The sequence below is a fragment of the Trichechus manatus genome, unplaced genomic scaffold, assembly GCF_000243295.1.
Source record: "Trichechus manatus latirostris isolate Lorelei unplaced genomic scaffold, TriManLat1.0 scaffold00008, whole genome shotgun sequence".
In the NCBI taxonomy this organism is placed as follows: Eukaryota; Metazoa; Chordata; class Mammalia; order Sirenia; family Trichechidae; genus Trichechus; species Trichechus manatus.
Genome location: NW_004443944.1, coordinates 25,633,278 through 25,646,991, shown reverse-complemented (window position 1 = coordinate 25,646,991; position 13,714 = coordinate 25,633,278). Strand labels below are relative to the sequence as shown.

The following is a 13,714-nucleotide window of genomic DNA, read 5'->3' as shown; positions in this document are numbered from 1 at the left end:
CCTATCCATGATCATGGTATGTTTTTCCGTTTATGTAGATCCCTTTGGGTTTCATGCAGTAGTGTTTTGTAGTTTTCTTTGTATAGGTCTTTTACATCCTGCTTGTATATCTTGATTTGAGAGATGTTTATCTGCTTTCCAGACTAGCTACTGTCAAGAAAACAAAATGTGGGTAGGCTGGTATGAATTGATCTTTGTGACCTATTCCCTTGCCAGCGACCCATTTGGCAATGTTTTAAAATCGTATGAAACATGGACAAGATCATTTGGTCCTTATGCTTTATTACATCCATCTCTGTCCAATTTTAGAAAACCAGAGCCACATTTTCTTGTTACTGGTCTGCTTGCATTTCTTCTGTTTTCCACAAATCCTTAGTTTTCCTGATCCTTGAAATTCTTACATAGCCCTCCTTCTAGGAATAGGGGAAATGGAAGTAAAATACTTGTTGAGCCATGCTGTCCTCCATAATCAGAGATGTTTGGGTTTAAGCATTAAAATGAAAGGGGAAGGGGAGAGGCCACTAGGTTTTTGAGCTAAGGATTGAGATGATAAAAGTTGTGTTTGGGGAGTATTACTTTTCCAAATGAGATATATATGAAGGTTCAGGTAATACAGGATCACAAGATAATAAAATCTTTGTTTTAATTCTAAGATACTTTCTGTGCCTCAGTTTTCTCATTATAAAATAGGAATAAGAGTATTACCTATCTCACAGAGTTGTTATGATAACTAAACGATATAATGTGTGTAAAGTGCTTAGAACAGTGCCTGGCATAGTAAGTGCTATGGAAGTTATTGTTATTATCCACTGAATGTATACAAAAATCTATATGGGTATAAACATTTCTGAATGTTAAGGCTTGATCAGTTGAATTCCATTTTACAAGGCTTTTTTTAAATATATATTCTCATTATAATTACGGTAGTTCCGTGAGATGTAAATATGAGTGCCTGAAGTTCCTTATCTATAAAACAAAGATAATTATCTACTCACAGCCACACAGTGAGAAGGTAGCAGTCCTGATTTCTGGTTTCTTAACGGTTACTTATCTCTTCTGAGCCTAAGTTTCTTCATCTGAAAAATGTGGGGGTTTGGTTGATCTCTGGGTCCTTTTGTAGGTCTAGAATAGTTTGAAATTTTGATATGGCTTTGATATGGCTTGCATAATCCCGAAACCTGCCACACAAGGAGATTTTTGGATATATCTCTAGGAGCTTTGTGATTTGGAAGTGTGGTTAGTCAGGTTCCCTGGGAAGCAGACTGAGAAAGAACTCTGCTTGCAAGAAGTTTACTGAAAAGTGCTCTCAGGAACAACCCCTATTGGGGAATGAAAGAAACAGAGTTGGGTAGGGGGAGGAATTGAACTGTGATGCAGTTGCAACAAAGGCCTCAGCCAGTCCTGCAGCGAGCTCTGGAGCTGGGATGGCTCTTCAGAATTCTCTCAAGTTGGCTGAGGGAACTGGGACTTCATACGGGTCCCAGACTAGGCATCAGCTAGTCATTGGATATGGGCCTTTCCTGGGATGGGCTGTAGTGTTGGGTGAAGTTGTTTTCACTGGCTGAGCACAAGTCCTGGAGAGGGACTTAACTGAGAGCTGTGGCCACCATTTCTCTGCATCTGGGGGAATGAGTCTTTCAGTCTTGGAGGGGGAATCTGGAAAGCACACCCTGGCATCCACTGTAGGTGCAAATCTGACCTGTAAAGAAGAAGCATGGCTGTGCTCAATTAAAATTCAGAAGAGCAGAAGGACACAATGATGCATGAGGTAAACTTAAGATTTTGCTTTAGGATTTAACTATTATCTTTTCCATTGTCCATAGTATCATGCAATTGCTTGGCGCATTTCCTTCACCCAGTGGTCCTGCCTCTTCTTGTAGTCTGGTGAATGAGACCACGTTGATTAAATACTCCAGATTGCCAACGATAAACAAGCATAGTTTCCGATACTTTGTCTTGGATAACAGTGTCATCCTGGCAATGCTGGAGCAACCTCTGGGAAATGAACAGAGTAAGTTTTAGCACTTCGAGCCTTCTCCACTGCTAAATCAGCATGTTCGTCTGTACTATCAAGCTGTTTCCAGAAGCAGGGAAAGAAAGACACAAGTTTTAAGTAATTTTGCATTTGACAAAAAGACTTTTAACTGTGGTACGATAGCAAGTGAAAAATAGAGGATCAGAAAATAGAATATGTGTATTAAATAGAATCTTTTAAAGGCCCTTTATGCACATCTGAAATATCAGAAAAGGTCTCTATAGTTTTATAGAAAGTCTTATTTTAATGTGTAAAAAACATCATTGTCAATCTTCCCTCCATCTTGAACTTTGGATCCTGCCCTTCCTCTGCTCTGTCCCTTACCCCCTCATTGTTCTGTTTCAGTTATTGGTGACACCCAAACAGACTGGAAATACAGGGAATCATTTTTTTCCTCCTCCTTCCTGTTACTCCACTATATAATTGGTTTCCCAGCTTCTACCTCTGCAGTGACTTTTGAATCTTTCTTTTCCTCTGCATTTCTGCCAGTACACCCAAATGCGGGGCCTTATTGTTTCTTACCTAGATTATTGCAGTTACTTCCTACCTGGTCTTATTCCCCCCAGCCTTGCCAATTCCATTCTGCTTGTTGCTGCTGCTGCCATAGTATTTATCCTGAAGTACAGATCTGACCATGCCTGTGCCCTCCTAAAACCCTTCAGTGATTCTCCATCTAGAGAACATTTACTGTTCTCCCTTCTTCTCTCTTCTTACTCTCATTATAAACTGTCTCAAGGTGTATGATTACCAGTGTGACTCAGCTACTCATAGTGCCTTTTGTCTTGATGGTAACTGGCATCAGCCAGTATGGAAAGGATGCATGCCCTCAGAAACCAAAAAATAAACCAAACCTGTTGCCGTTGAGTCAATTCCGACTCATAGCAACCCTATAGGACAGAGTAGAACTGCCCCCGAGGGTTTCCAGCGAGTGGCTGGTGGATTAGAACTGCCGACCTTTTGGTTAGCAGCTGAGCTCTTAACCACTGAGCCACCAGGGCTCCCATGTCCTCAAAGAGACTCTTATTACTAGGGGGATAAGGAGAGTGAAGATGACAAAACCTGTGGACATAAAAAGATCCAGGAAATAGCCTATTGTATGATACCCTGATTTACAGGTGAAGAAACTATAAATGTGCTTGGGGTACATGACTTGTCTAGGGTTGCTTGAGAAGTATATGGTGTGGCTGGGACTAGAAGCCAGATATTCTGAAACTCATACTGTCCCTTTCTGTGATGACTGCCACACAGTGATAGGATTTTATCAGTGATTAAAGACTTAGCTTTTTACTTTTGCAAAGGTGAACAGAGTCTTAGAGTCCCATGCAAATTCTGTTGAGTAGGATCGTTGTGGTAAGATACAGTGACTTTAATATGAACCAGATAGGGCCTTTTATCATTACCCAACTCCAGAAGTACTGGCCCCAAGTCTTTTCTGCAGACACCTCTTATTTTTCTGCCCTAGGCATTAGCCTTCTTTCCTGGCTTTGGCCTGTTATTCATGATTCCTCTAGCCTCCTACTCCCAAGCCACCTGCTAAGGAGGCTGCAAAACCTCTTCTGGCTTTCTAGCCTAAGGAGTAAGTGTGCAGCTTTTTGCCAGGTTTTTTAGGACTCCCTATCCTCATCCCAAGTGATTTTTATTATATACAGAGATTACCAAAAATATAAATGATTGGAATTTTATGTTTTTACAAGGACATTTTAATAGTTGATTATAATAGTTATAACAGAAGAAATGATAAAGAAATTTGAACAAGTTTGAATTCTACACCAGAGACCAGAGAAGAGAATGAGAAGAAGGATCAGGGTCACTCAGGAAGTCCATCCTGAGTTCTCTGCTTCCACTCATACTCCCACCCCCACCCTCTGTTTCTGCTGGGTTGGAACAGTACCTCCTGTGGTGGGCAGTGGCACACAAAGGCACGAGGTGAAAGTAACATCAACACTGCAGACACCTGGCGTGTCTTTCTGCACTTAGGTTGTTTCCAGCATTGGGAAGTTAAGAGTATTTGCTAAAATAGTGTTCCCCAAAAATGTATTAAGTGTACCACTGGAGGTACGTGAGATGATGTTAGTTCATACAGTGGTAAGCATTGTTTTATGTATTTTTTAAATGTGTATTTTTAAAATCAGTAACTGGCGCACCGGCCTCATGGTTTTCCTTTTAAAGTGGTGATACACAATTTCATTTTAAAATAAATAAGTAAAAGAAAGAAAAGGAAAAAAGAGACTAGTTAATTTAAAATAAGATAATGGTTCTTCTGGCACATAGGTCTGGCAGAAATGACAAAGATGGTACCCAAAAGACTGAAGTTTGGGAGACAGGTCTGGCAGAAATGACAAAGATGGTACCCAAAAGACTGAAGTTTGGGAAACAGCTCTGCCAGGGTTTTGCTGTGCAGTTGATAACAGGTTTATTTTAAATGGTTGTTGTCTTAAATAAAAACTTTTACACAAATATTTTATTCTAGATGATTTTTTCCCTTCTGTCACTGTCCTGGTCCGGGGAATGTCTGGAAGACTTGCTTGGGCACAACAACTCTGCCTTTTACCCAGAGGAGCAAAAGCAAATCAGAAGGTATCCATCAGAAGTTACAGGGAAGTCACTAGGAGTGTGTGTGTCTGTGAGCGTGTATATGTATATGTGTGCTGTCATATAAAGGTTAAATAACATTCCAACAGAAGTCACACAGATAAACTAAATATTTTTGATACCTAGCCAGGTTCTCAGGCAGTGGGTTCACATCAAAATTAGGAGCCTAGAATTCCAAACCTTCTGAATTACTGTTGAAAGACATCTTCCAGGCAGGTGCATGTTCACAGAACTTTCTAGGTGATTCTTAAGTTCACTTATGATGAAGAACTACTACCCTGAACAGTGGCCTCAATTTTTTTCATGCAGTGTTAAATATAATAAAAGTCAAGTACACACCACAGATGAAAAAATTCAGCCAGATCCTTGATGCCTATGGCAACAGGACTTAGTTTCAAATTGTTTAATATGATTTATCCCTGTATAACTTGGTAATATACAATGAAATCTTCCAAGGTGCAACAGTTTATTTATTTTTATAACTTTTGTGTTGTAATTTTATGAATAATACTTGCTTATGGAAGAAAAGTTGGAAAATGTGGATAATAAAAAATTTTTAAATCACCTGTACTCTCACTTTCCAGAGGTAGATAACCTGTTAATACTTCGGTGTATTTCCTTTCAATATTTTTTTCTTTCTATGTACAATAACACTTGAATAGAATTTGAGTCATTTTCTTGTACTGCTCTTTTTACTTCCATGCAGAGAACTCTGAGTGTACATGATTCCCACTTAGTGACAGAGGGAAGAGAGAAGAAATTGAGGCCACTGTTCAGGGCCCCAGTTGTAAGCTTTTACTTATGTTACTAAAAATATTTTTAAAACATGATTTAATAAAATTTTAATAGCATTTAAGAAAGTAAAACTCACAAAATTGGAGCGTGTGTCCAAAATCATTTAACATCCTAGACGTCTGTTACAACTGATACATGTTTAACCCCGTGAGAAGCACACCCCCTTTTCTCTCATGGCACTGTGCAGATCGCACTCTGTCAGCACCTCTGTAAACCACTAAGTTAGCATTAAAGACTAGAAGGGAGGAGATCAGGAAAGGAATTGAAATTTGTTGATCGTTTAATATGTGCCATGTACATTTTTATTTAATCCTCGCAACATCCCTGTGGTGGGTTATTTCCACTTTTCAGATGTGAAACTGAAATCATACAGCTAATTTACAGCAAGGATCTGAAACCCTGGAGGCCTAGATCTAGTGCCCATGCTCTTTCAGTTATGCCATGCTGAAGTTCTACTTGAACTCACTTTCTAGAGATGCTCATTGGACCTAAACGTGTACTGCATTATATGGAATGAGTTGAGAGCCCTAAGGAAGATGGAAGTTTGAGCCCTAAGCTCCAAAATACCTTATCCACTGACTTACTGCTGAGTACAGAAGGTTCAGGCCTGGGGCTGTAGAGGTCCACAGTCCATTTATCAGTCATAAAATCTGTAATAAGTTGGTGAACATTTTTATAAAATACAGTTGAATAGGCTAAAAAAACATCAAACTGTAGCACTTCTGTAAGTTTGAAAGCCACTGTTTTTAGGGTGTGTGATGTTTATTCTGCACACTTTGATTTAATGTATCAGTATATCCAATAAAAGACCTCTGACTGAAGAGTTTTAAAACAATATCACAGAAGTATCACAGACTTTGGACCCCTGGGAAGTTGGAGAAAGCTGAGTGTGAAGACTGCTAAGGAAGATTGGAAAAGAGGACCAGAGACAAACTTGGTCCACTTTACAGTTTGATTTCAGCCCAGCCTGGCATCCAGGTTCATAGGCTACTTTCCTTCATTGTAGAAAAGAGACATTTGCAGATTCTTACTGAGTTCCTATGACATATAATGTCCTAGGGAAATAGGCATCTAAGAGACGGGAAATACATGCTATTACAGATGGATAGTGGACCATATGTGATAAACATCATGTTATTTGTTTTATTTTAATAGCTCTTTGTGCCTGAACCTCGTCCAGTTCCTAAAAATGATGTTGGATTTAAATATACTGTAAAACATCGACCGTTTCCTGAAGAGGTAGACAAGATTCCTTTTGTGAAAGCAGATCTGAGCATCCCAGATTTGCATGAAATCGTCACTGAAGAAGTAAGATAAATTGTTTTTTAGCCATTGTTAAGGGAATGAATATAAACATTCTTAAATGACTTCCCTAAGGAGCCCTGGTGGCGCAGTGGTGAAGCGCTTGGCTGCTAACTAAAAGGTTGGTGGTTCGAACTTACCAGCAGCTCCGTGGGAAAAAGGTGTGGCAGTCTGCTCCCATAAAGATTTTTTGGGACTTTTCTACTCTGTCCTACAGGGTAGCTGTGAGTTGGAATTGACTTGACTGCAGCAAGTGTTAAATGACTTCCGTGGTCAAAACAGTGTCTTCAGTGTTACTGGAGGTGATTCATAAGATGACCTGGGTCTCTGTCATCCAGGAGGTTACCGTGTTGTAAAACACCTATGGATTGAAAGTAACTGGACAAACATGTTTCTTAGAGGTGTCAGTGGGCAGCTTGGTCTGGTCCATGGTAGGTTTCAGTAGTGGGTTGACACAATCAGACTCTTGTGAAGGAGATTTGGAGAAGAGAGACCATTTAGGAACTCTTATGACAATCCAGGCAGGGGAAAGGAAGGACTACTTTGCCAATATGGGGGCTTAAATATGTGAAATATATTAAGGAGGTAAGTCCAGTCAGTCTTGGATTGATGAAGGAGGGAAAAAAGCCAAAGAACTTTGGATTTTGAGCTTGAGTATAAAGAAGATAGTGGTGTCATTCACAGAAGTATGAATGTTAAGAAGAGGACAGGGCTTTAGATTAATTTCCCCTGGAAGGCTGTGTTTTATTGTATTGATCTCTTAAGGCAAGGGAGAATTTTAAGAACTGGGGACAAGCATGTCAGGGCATGAGGAAGTGTAAGGACAAGACAGAGGTGGCTTATACTGTCAAATGCTGAAGAGATTGAGGAGGATAAGGACTAAGAAAAGCCCCCTGGATTTTAGTATGAGATTGTAAGTAACCTTTGAGAGCAAATTCAAAGGAGTGTTAAAGTGGAAGGCATTGTATAAAGGCCTGGTAAGTGAATGGTAAGAAGGGAGAGGCAGTGAGTATAAACTACTGTGAGCAGTAAAGGGAAGGGTGTAGAGTGGATGGTAGCATAAACAAATAGCCTAGCAAAGGAAAGACAAGGCTATTTTCTTTCTTTTTTTTTTTAAGTTCAATGATGGGAGGAATATGAACATGCTTATAGTTGAAAGGAAGGAACCAGTCGAGAGGGGTCTGCTAACACTGTAAGATGGGCTGGGGAAATTATAAGTGATAGAGTAAAGCATTGGAGGCAGTAGAATCAAGAGTTCAGGTGTTTGTGAAACAGTATACTTCTGGTGAGACAGGAGGGAAGGAAAGAGTAGGTGAAGGTTCAGAGACATTTAGAGTTGGAAAGGAGGGAAATTATAAGAGTTTATGCAAATAATCTTGACAGTGTAATAAGCAATCAGTTAAAGATAGTTCTTAAAATTGCCAGGCAGCACTGAGGGCCAGCTGAGGGCCCAGTAAGTAGCATAATCTGTAGTGAAGTTCCTAAACTCTACTTTCTTCAGTGTCAGATTCTTGAGATCTGGGAGCATAAATAAAGAATTTGAATGGTGTGGAGATTGACAGGTGGAATTATGGAAGGATAAAGGATAGCACAGCCATGCTATGTGCTAAGAAGGTTCTAAGATGTTAGACTGGGGGATTTAGGCTTGGTTGGGATGGAGACAAGCCAGGAAGATACTAATGGACTGGGAAAATCAGGGGTGGGGGGTGGGGGGAGACCTTGACTGCCTCAAGGTGTCAGTGGTGGTAAAGCATGGGCTCAGGGGTAGTGAAGGTGAGGTAGAGCTGTAGGAAGGGACTTGGGAATTGTAGCTCTTTAAACTAGAGCAAATCTGAGGGACAGACGGAGTGTACTTGTGGATGGCCAAAGTTGTGAAGGTTGAGGAAGCTGTAGAAATATAAGCAAGGTTGTTGGAAGGATCATTGCTCAACAAAGAAGATAGGATTTTAAATTAGAATTGATTGGAGGGAAAGGGAGGGAGCAGGGAGGAGTACCCGAGAACATAGTCCAGTATCACATGGGTGGGGAATTCAAAACCATGAGGAGGATGAAGACAGTGATCTGGAAGTTGGGGGGTGGGTGCGGCAAGACTCTATCCTCTTTCTTGCCTTTTGAAGGGAAGCATAGAAAGTTTCATTTATAGTGAGGAGATGGAGTGATTTGGTTTTTGTTTTGACCTTGAAACATGTTTACTTAGTTGCATTCTCTGTAATAAGCTGAAACTTAGTATTGGTCAGTGTAATTTATTTTGTTGCTTGTAGCATTACTTTCATATTAAAATTAAGATTGACCCTATTACTTTTATAATCACTCCAGAAATTGAAATATTTGGTTTATTTCAGCTAGAAGAGAGACATGAAAAATTAAGGAATGGCATGGCTCAGCAGATTGCTTATGAAGTGCGCCTTGAACAACAAAGTGAGGAGGAGTTTCGCAAGAAAAGCTTTCCTGATCCAATTACAGATTGTAAGCCCCCACCTCCTGCCCAAGAGTTCCAGACAGCACGCCTTTTCCTTTCACACTTTGGATTTTTGTCGTTAGAAGCATTGAAGGTAATTTTCTTAAACTTTTATGAGTAAATATATTCATAAATTAACATTCTGCTGATAATAACTAAAGCATTTTTATGAGACTAGAAGGAATTAAAAAATAAAAATAAAAACTGGTTAAAATCTTACCCTGCATGCAAGTGAATGAAATTCTCTGCTGCTATTAGGTGGCAGTCCTAGCTTCAAGACACTTCATTCCATTAGTGTATTCAGAGTTCTTCCTAAGAGGAATGCTTTAATTGCTTTAATACTACACCCAGTTCTGAATTTTCCTTGGTAATGTAGGACCTGTATCACACATATAAATTAAACGTATACATATTAAGAAAAAGAATATTAAAAATCTTCCCCTAGTAGATTTTATTACTGAAAGTGTGGGTTACAATTGACTCTGCTTTTTCATGCCACTTTTAAAAAGGGGTGGAGTTAATACAGTAATATGTGTGAGCCAGGCACTTCTTAAATGTTGTACAGTGTCTGAAGTCTGTCTAGGTTTATATCCTGGCATCACTACTTATTAGCTGTGTGGTCTTGGGCAAGTTACTTGACTTTTGTGAGTTGTAGTTCCTCATCTATGAAATGGGAATGATAAAAGTATCCATCTCATTAGTCATGTGAGGATTAAATGAGTTAATACTTTTTTAACACAAAGTAAATTAGCTTTTAAGATAAATATTACGATTATTCTTAAAACAATTTTACAAGCAAAGTGATACTATCCCTGTTTTAGATATGGAAACAGGGGCTCAAAAATGTGAAATAACTTGCCTAAAGGTGAATTTTGGGTTTGTACTAAGGCCTGTTTGTTTTAAAAAGCACACTGGAGATTGCCAGGCACAAAATGCTTATTGTATGAGCTGTTACCTGCTTTAATTCCCTAGCAGCTACTTGATCATCGGCCATTTCAGGGTGAGGAGAGCATTGCTGTCTGATTTTAGATTTTAGCATGTAGGGGGAAAATAAAAGAGTATGGGTTGTGAAACATACTTTACATTGTAGAAAATTGAGTTAGTGATGGGGAGTATGAACATAAGAACTCTCTTACAATGCAGAAGAAAAGAGCAAAGAGGAAAATAATGAGAAATATAATGTAAATATGGAATGCAGGGAACAACGATCCAGCCTACAAATGATTAATGATATTCCTAGTGAAGAAACTAGAGCAGAGTAGAAGCAGTAAATGAAAATAATGCTAGAAGAAAAGTATTACATCCTGTAGACTATAGGGACACAAGAAGAGCTCTAGTAGCCCTGCCTCTGAGATTGTAATTTTACGTTCATGTTTTCTATTTTGGTTGAAATTTTTAAGCTTTCATGAAAATAAGAGCTTTCTCATATGCTTCAGAACATAGGAAAAAGTCAGGAAGTTGCGTGGTGGTTTGCTTTATGAATCTTAGCATATCTGTAATAAACTTAAACCTAGCAGCACACATATATAAAAAACTATAAATTAATCTTACTTATGAATATATCTATAAAAGTATTAAAGAGAATGCTAGTAAAACTGAATTCATTAGCATGTTCAGTAAATTATCTTCCACAACCAAATAAAGTTTGTCTCAGGAATTCATGGGCAGTTCCTTACTAGGGAGTATTAGTAAAGCTATTAAGAAAATAATTTAATCCTTTTAGTAGATGGTTAATTCATTAACCAATAAAGCAATACTAATTCTGATTTTAAAATTAAAACAAACAAGCACCTAGCCAGGACTAGATGTGTATGTAGGCCCTTACGTTAAAGTTTACTGCCCTAAATGAGAGCTTGTGGGGAAACTAGAGGCACCCCTGGTTAAAATCAGAATGTCTACATTGACCACTGTTTAACACAGAAATTTTCAGTCAAATTTTTTTTACTTTTTGTTCTGAAATAATTGTAGATTAATAGGAAGTTGCCCAAAACATGCGCAGGGAGGTTTTATGCACATTTCACCTAGCTTCCTCCAGTGATAACATCTTACATAACTGTAGAACAATATCAAAACCAGAAAAATCAATGAAATATTAAAAGAAATTAAGAGATCAGAACTATTAGAAGGGAGACAGTTTACAAGTAACATGACTTCTGGTTGTTAAACATGAGAGTTGATAAAATACTTAAAATGAATGAGTTAAGATCTTTACACACAAAAAATTAATATACTGTAGTTGGCAATATCCAGTTAAAAAATAGCATGCAAAAAAAAATCTACACCTGTGATACTGACAAAAGTTATGGGAAGAAACTGTACAAGACCTAGAGGAAGAAACTTTAAAAGCAAGAAGAATGAGGAAGCTTTGCCCTACAAGGTATATTACAACATGCTGCAGATCCACAATTCTTTATCCATGATTTTGAAGTAAAAACACTGTAAACTAGTTTTTTTTTTTTTTGTAACATTGTAGCACATTCATTTAGAGGTAAAATCTGACCTGAATTGACATGAGGTTATTTGTAGTCTTTACTTATTTCACTTATTGTGAATACTCTTCTGTTTAACTACAGAAATACTAATGTATTTGATTATAGGGTATTGCCCCAGCTTCAGCTAGAAATGTTATGTAATAGATAAGCAAACCAGGCCCACAATCTTTGGCAATGTAGAAAAGAGTAATCTTTGCCATCTCTGGGGGATGGTTCCCTGAAAAAGTACCATGGTTGGCAGAACCTTGTTTGGCAAGATCAAGATCTCAAAGAAGATAAGGCACTGGGGGAAAGCAAACAAAAAATACATTTTCTTTTTTTAATGTGCTTTAAGTGAAAGTTCACAGTTCAAGTTAGTTTCTCATGCAAAAATTTATACACACATTGTTATGTGACCCTAGTTGCTCTCCCTTTAATGTGACAGCACACTCCTCCTTTCCACCCCGGATTTCCCGTGTCCATTCAACCAGCTACTATCTCCTTCTGCCTTCTCATCTTGCCTCTGGACAGGAGCTGCCCATCTAGTCTCACGTATCTATTTGAGCTAAGAATAACAAGCACTCTGTTCACGAGTATCATTTTATTTCTCAATGTCCAGTGTAATCTTTCTCTGAAGAGTTGGCTTCTGGAATGGTTTCAGTTCTGGGCTTACAGAGAGTCTGGGGACCATGTCTTCTGGGGCCCCTTCAGTCTCAGTCAGACCATTAAGTCTGGTCTTTTTAATAGAATTTGAGTTCTGTACCCCACATTTCTCCTGCTCCATCAGGGACTGTCTGCTGTGTTCCCTGTCGGGGTGATCATTGCTGGTAGCTAGGTACCATCTAGTTCTTCTCTTTTCAGGCTGATGAAGTCTCTGGTTTATGTGGCCCTTTCTGTCTTGGGCTACTACTTCCCTTGTGTCTTTGGTGTTCTTCATTCTCCTTTGCTCCAGTTGGATTGGGACCAGTAGATGTATCTTAGATGGCTGCTCGCTAGCTTTTAAGACCCCAGACGCCACTCACCAAAGTGGGGTGCAGAACATTGTATTAATAAACTTTGTTATGCCAGTTGACCTAGATGTCCCCTGTGACTCTGTCCCTCAAAGTGTTTGCTTGTATTCAGGAAACTTCTTAGCTTTTGGTTTAGTCCAGTTGTGCTGACTTCCCCTGTATTGTGTGTTGTCCTTCCCTTCACCTAAGATGATTCTTGTCTACTATCTAGTTAGTGAATACCCTCGTCCCTCCCTCCCCACCCTCTTAACCATGAAAGAATGTTTTCTTCTGTGTTTAAAACTTTTCTTTAGTTCTTATAATAGTGATCTCATACAATGTTTGTCCCTTTGGACTGACTAATTTCACTCAGCATAATGCCTTCCAGATTCATCCATGTTATGAGATGTTTCATGGACTCATCGTTGTTCTGTATCATTGCATAGTATTCCATCGTGTGACTATACCATAATTTGTTGTCCATTCATCCTTTGATGGGCACCTAGGTTGTGTCCATCTTTTTGCTGTTGTGAACAGTGCTGCAGTGAACGTGGGTGTGCTTATATCTATTCGTTTGACAGGTCTTATTTCCCTAGGATATATTCCAAGGAGCAGAATTGCTGGATCATATGGTACTTCTGTTTCTAGCTTTTTAAGGAGGTGCCAAATCGATTTCCAAAGCGGTTGTACCATTTTACATTCCCACCAACAGTATATAAGTGTTCAGTCTTCCCACAACCTCTCCAACATTTATTATTTTGTGTTTAATTAATTAATGCTAGCCTGGTTGGGGTGAGATGGTATCTCATTGTAGGTTTGGTTTGCATTTCTCTAATGGCTAATGATCATGAGCGTTTCTTCATGTGTCTGTTAGCCACCTGAATATCTTCTTTGGCAAAGTGCCTGTTCATATCCTTTGCTCATTTTTTAATTGGGTTATTTGTCATTTTGTTGTTGAGGTTTTGCAGTATCTTGTAGATTTTAGAGATTAGACGCTGATCGGATTTATGGTAGCCAAAAATTTTTTCCCAGTCTGTAGGTTGTCTTTTGGCTCTTTTGGTGAAGTCTTTTG

At 38.9% G+C, this 13,714-nt stretch overlaps 1 protein-coding gene across 5 annotated transcripts in view; it reads left to right on the top strand.

The window, feature by feature from the left end:
• RALGAPB (Ral GTPase activating protein non-catalytic subunit beta) overlaps window positions 1–13,714 on the top strand; it is a 120,376-nt gene that overhangs the window by 65,645 nt on the left and 41,017 nt on the right. For all 5 annotated transcript variants that reach the window (XR_002822858.1, XM_012559058.2, XM_004370350.3 and 2 more), the window contains 4 exons: window positions 1,824–2,011; window positions 4,506–4,612; window positions 6,578–6,730; window positions 9,067–9,276. Coding sequence is in view for 4 of the 5 variants with exons in the window: in XM_012559058.2 (XP_012414512.1) it covers window positions 1,824–2,011; window positions 4,506–4,612; window positions 6,578–6,730; window positions 9,067–9,276 (658 nt within the window). In the remaining variant the exon portion in view is untranslated. The remainder of the gene's footprint in view (window positions 1–1,823; window positions 2,012–4,505; window positions 4,613–6,577; window positions 6,731–9,066; window positions 9,277–13,714) is intronic.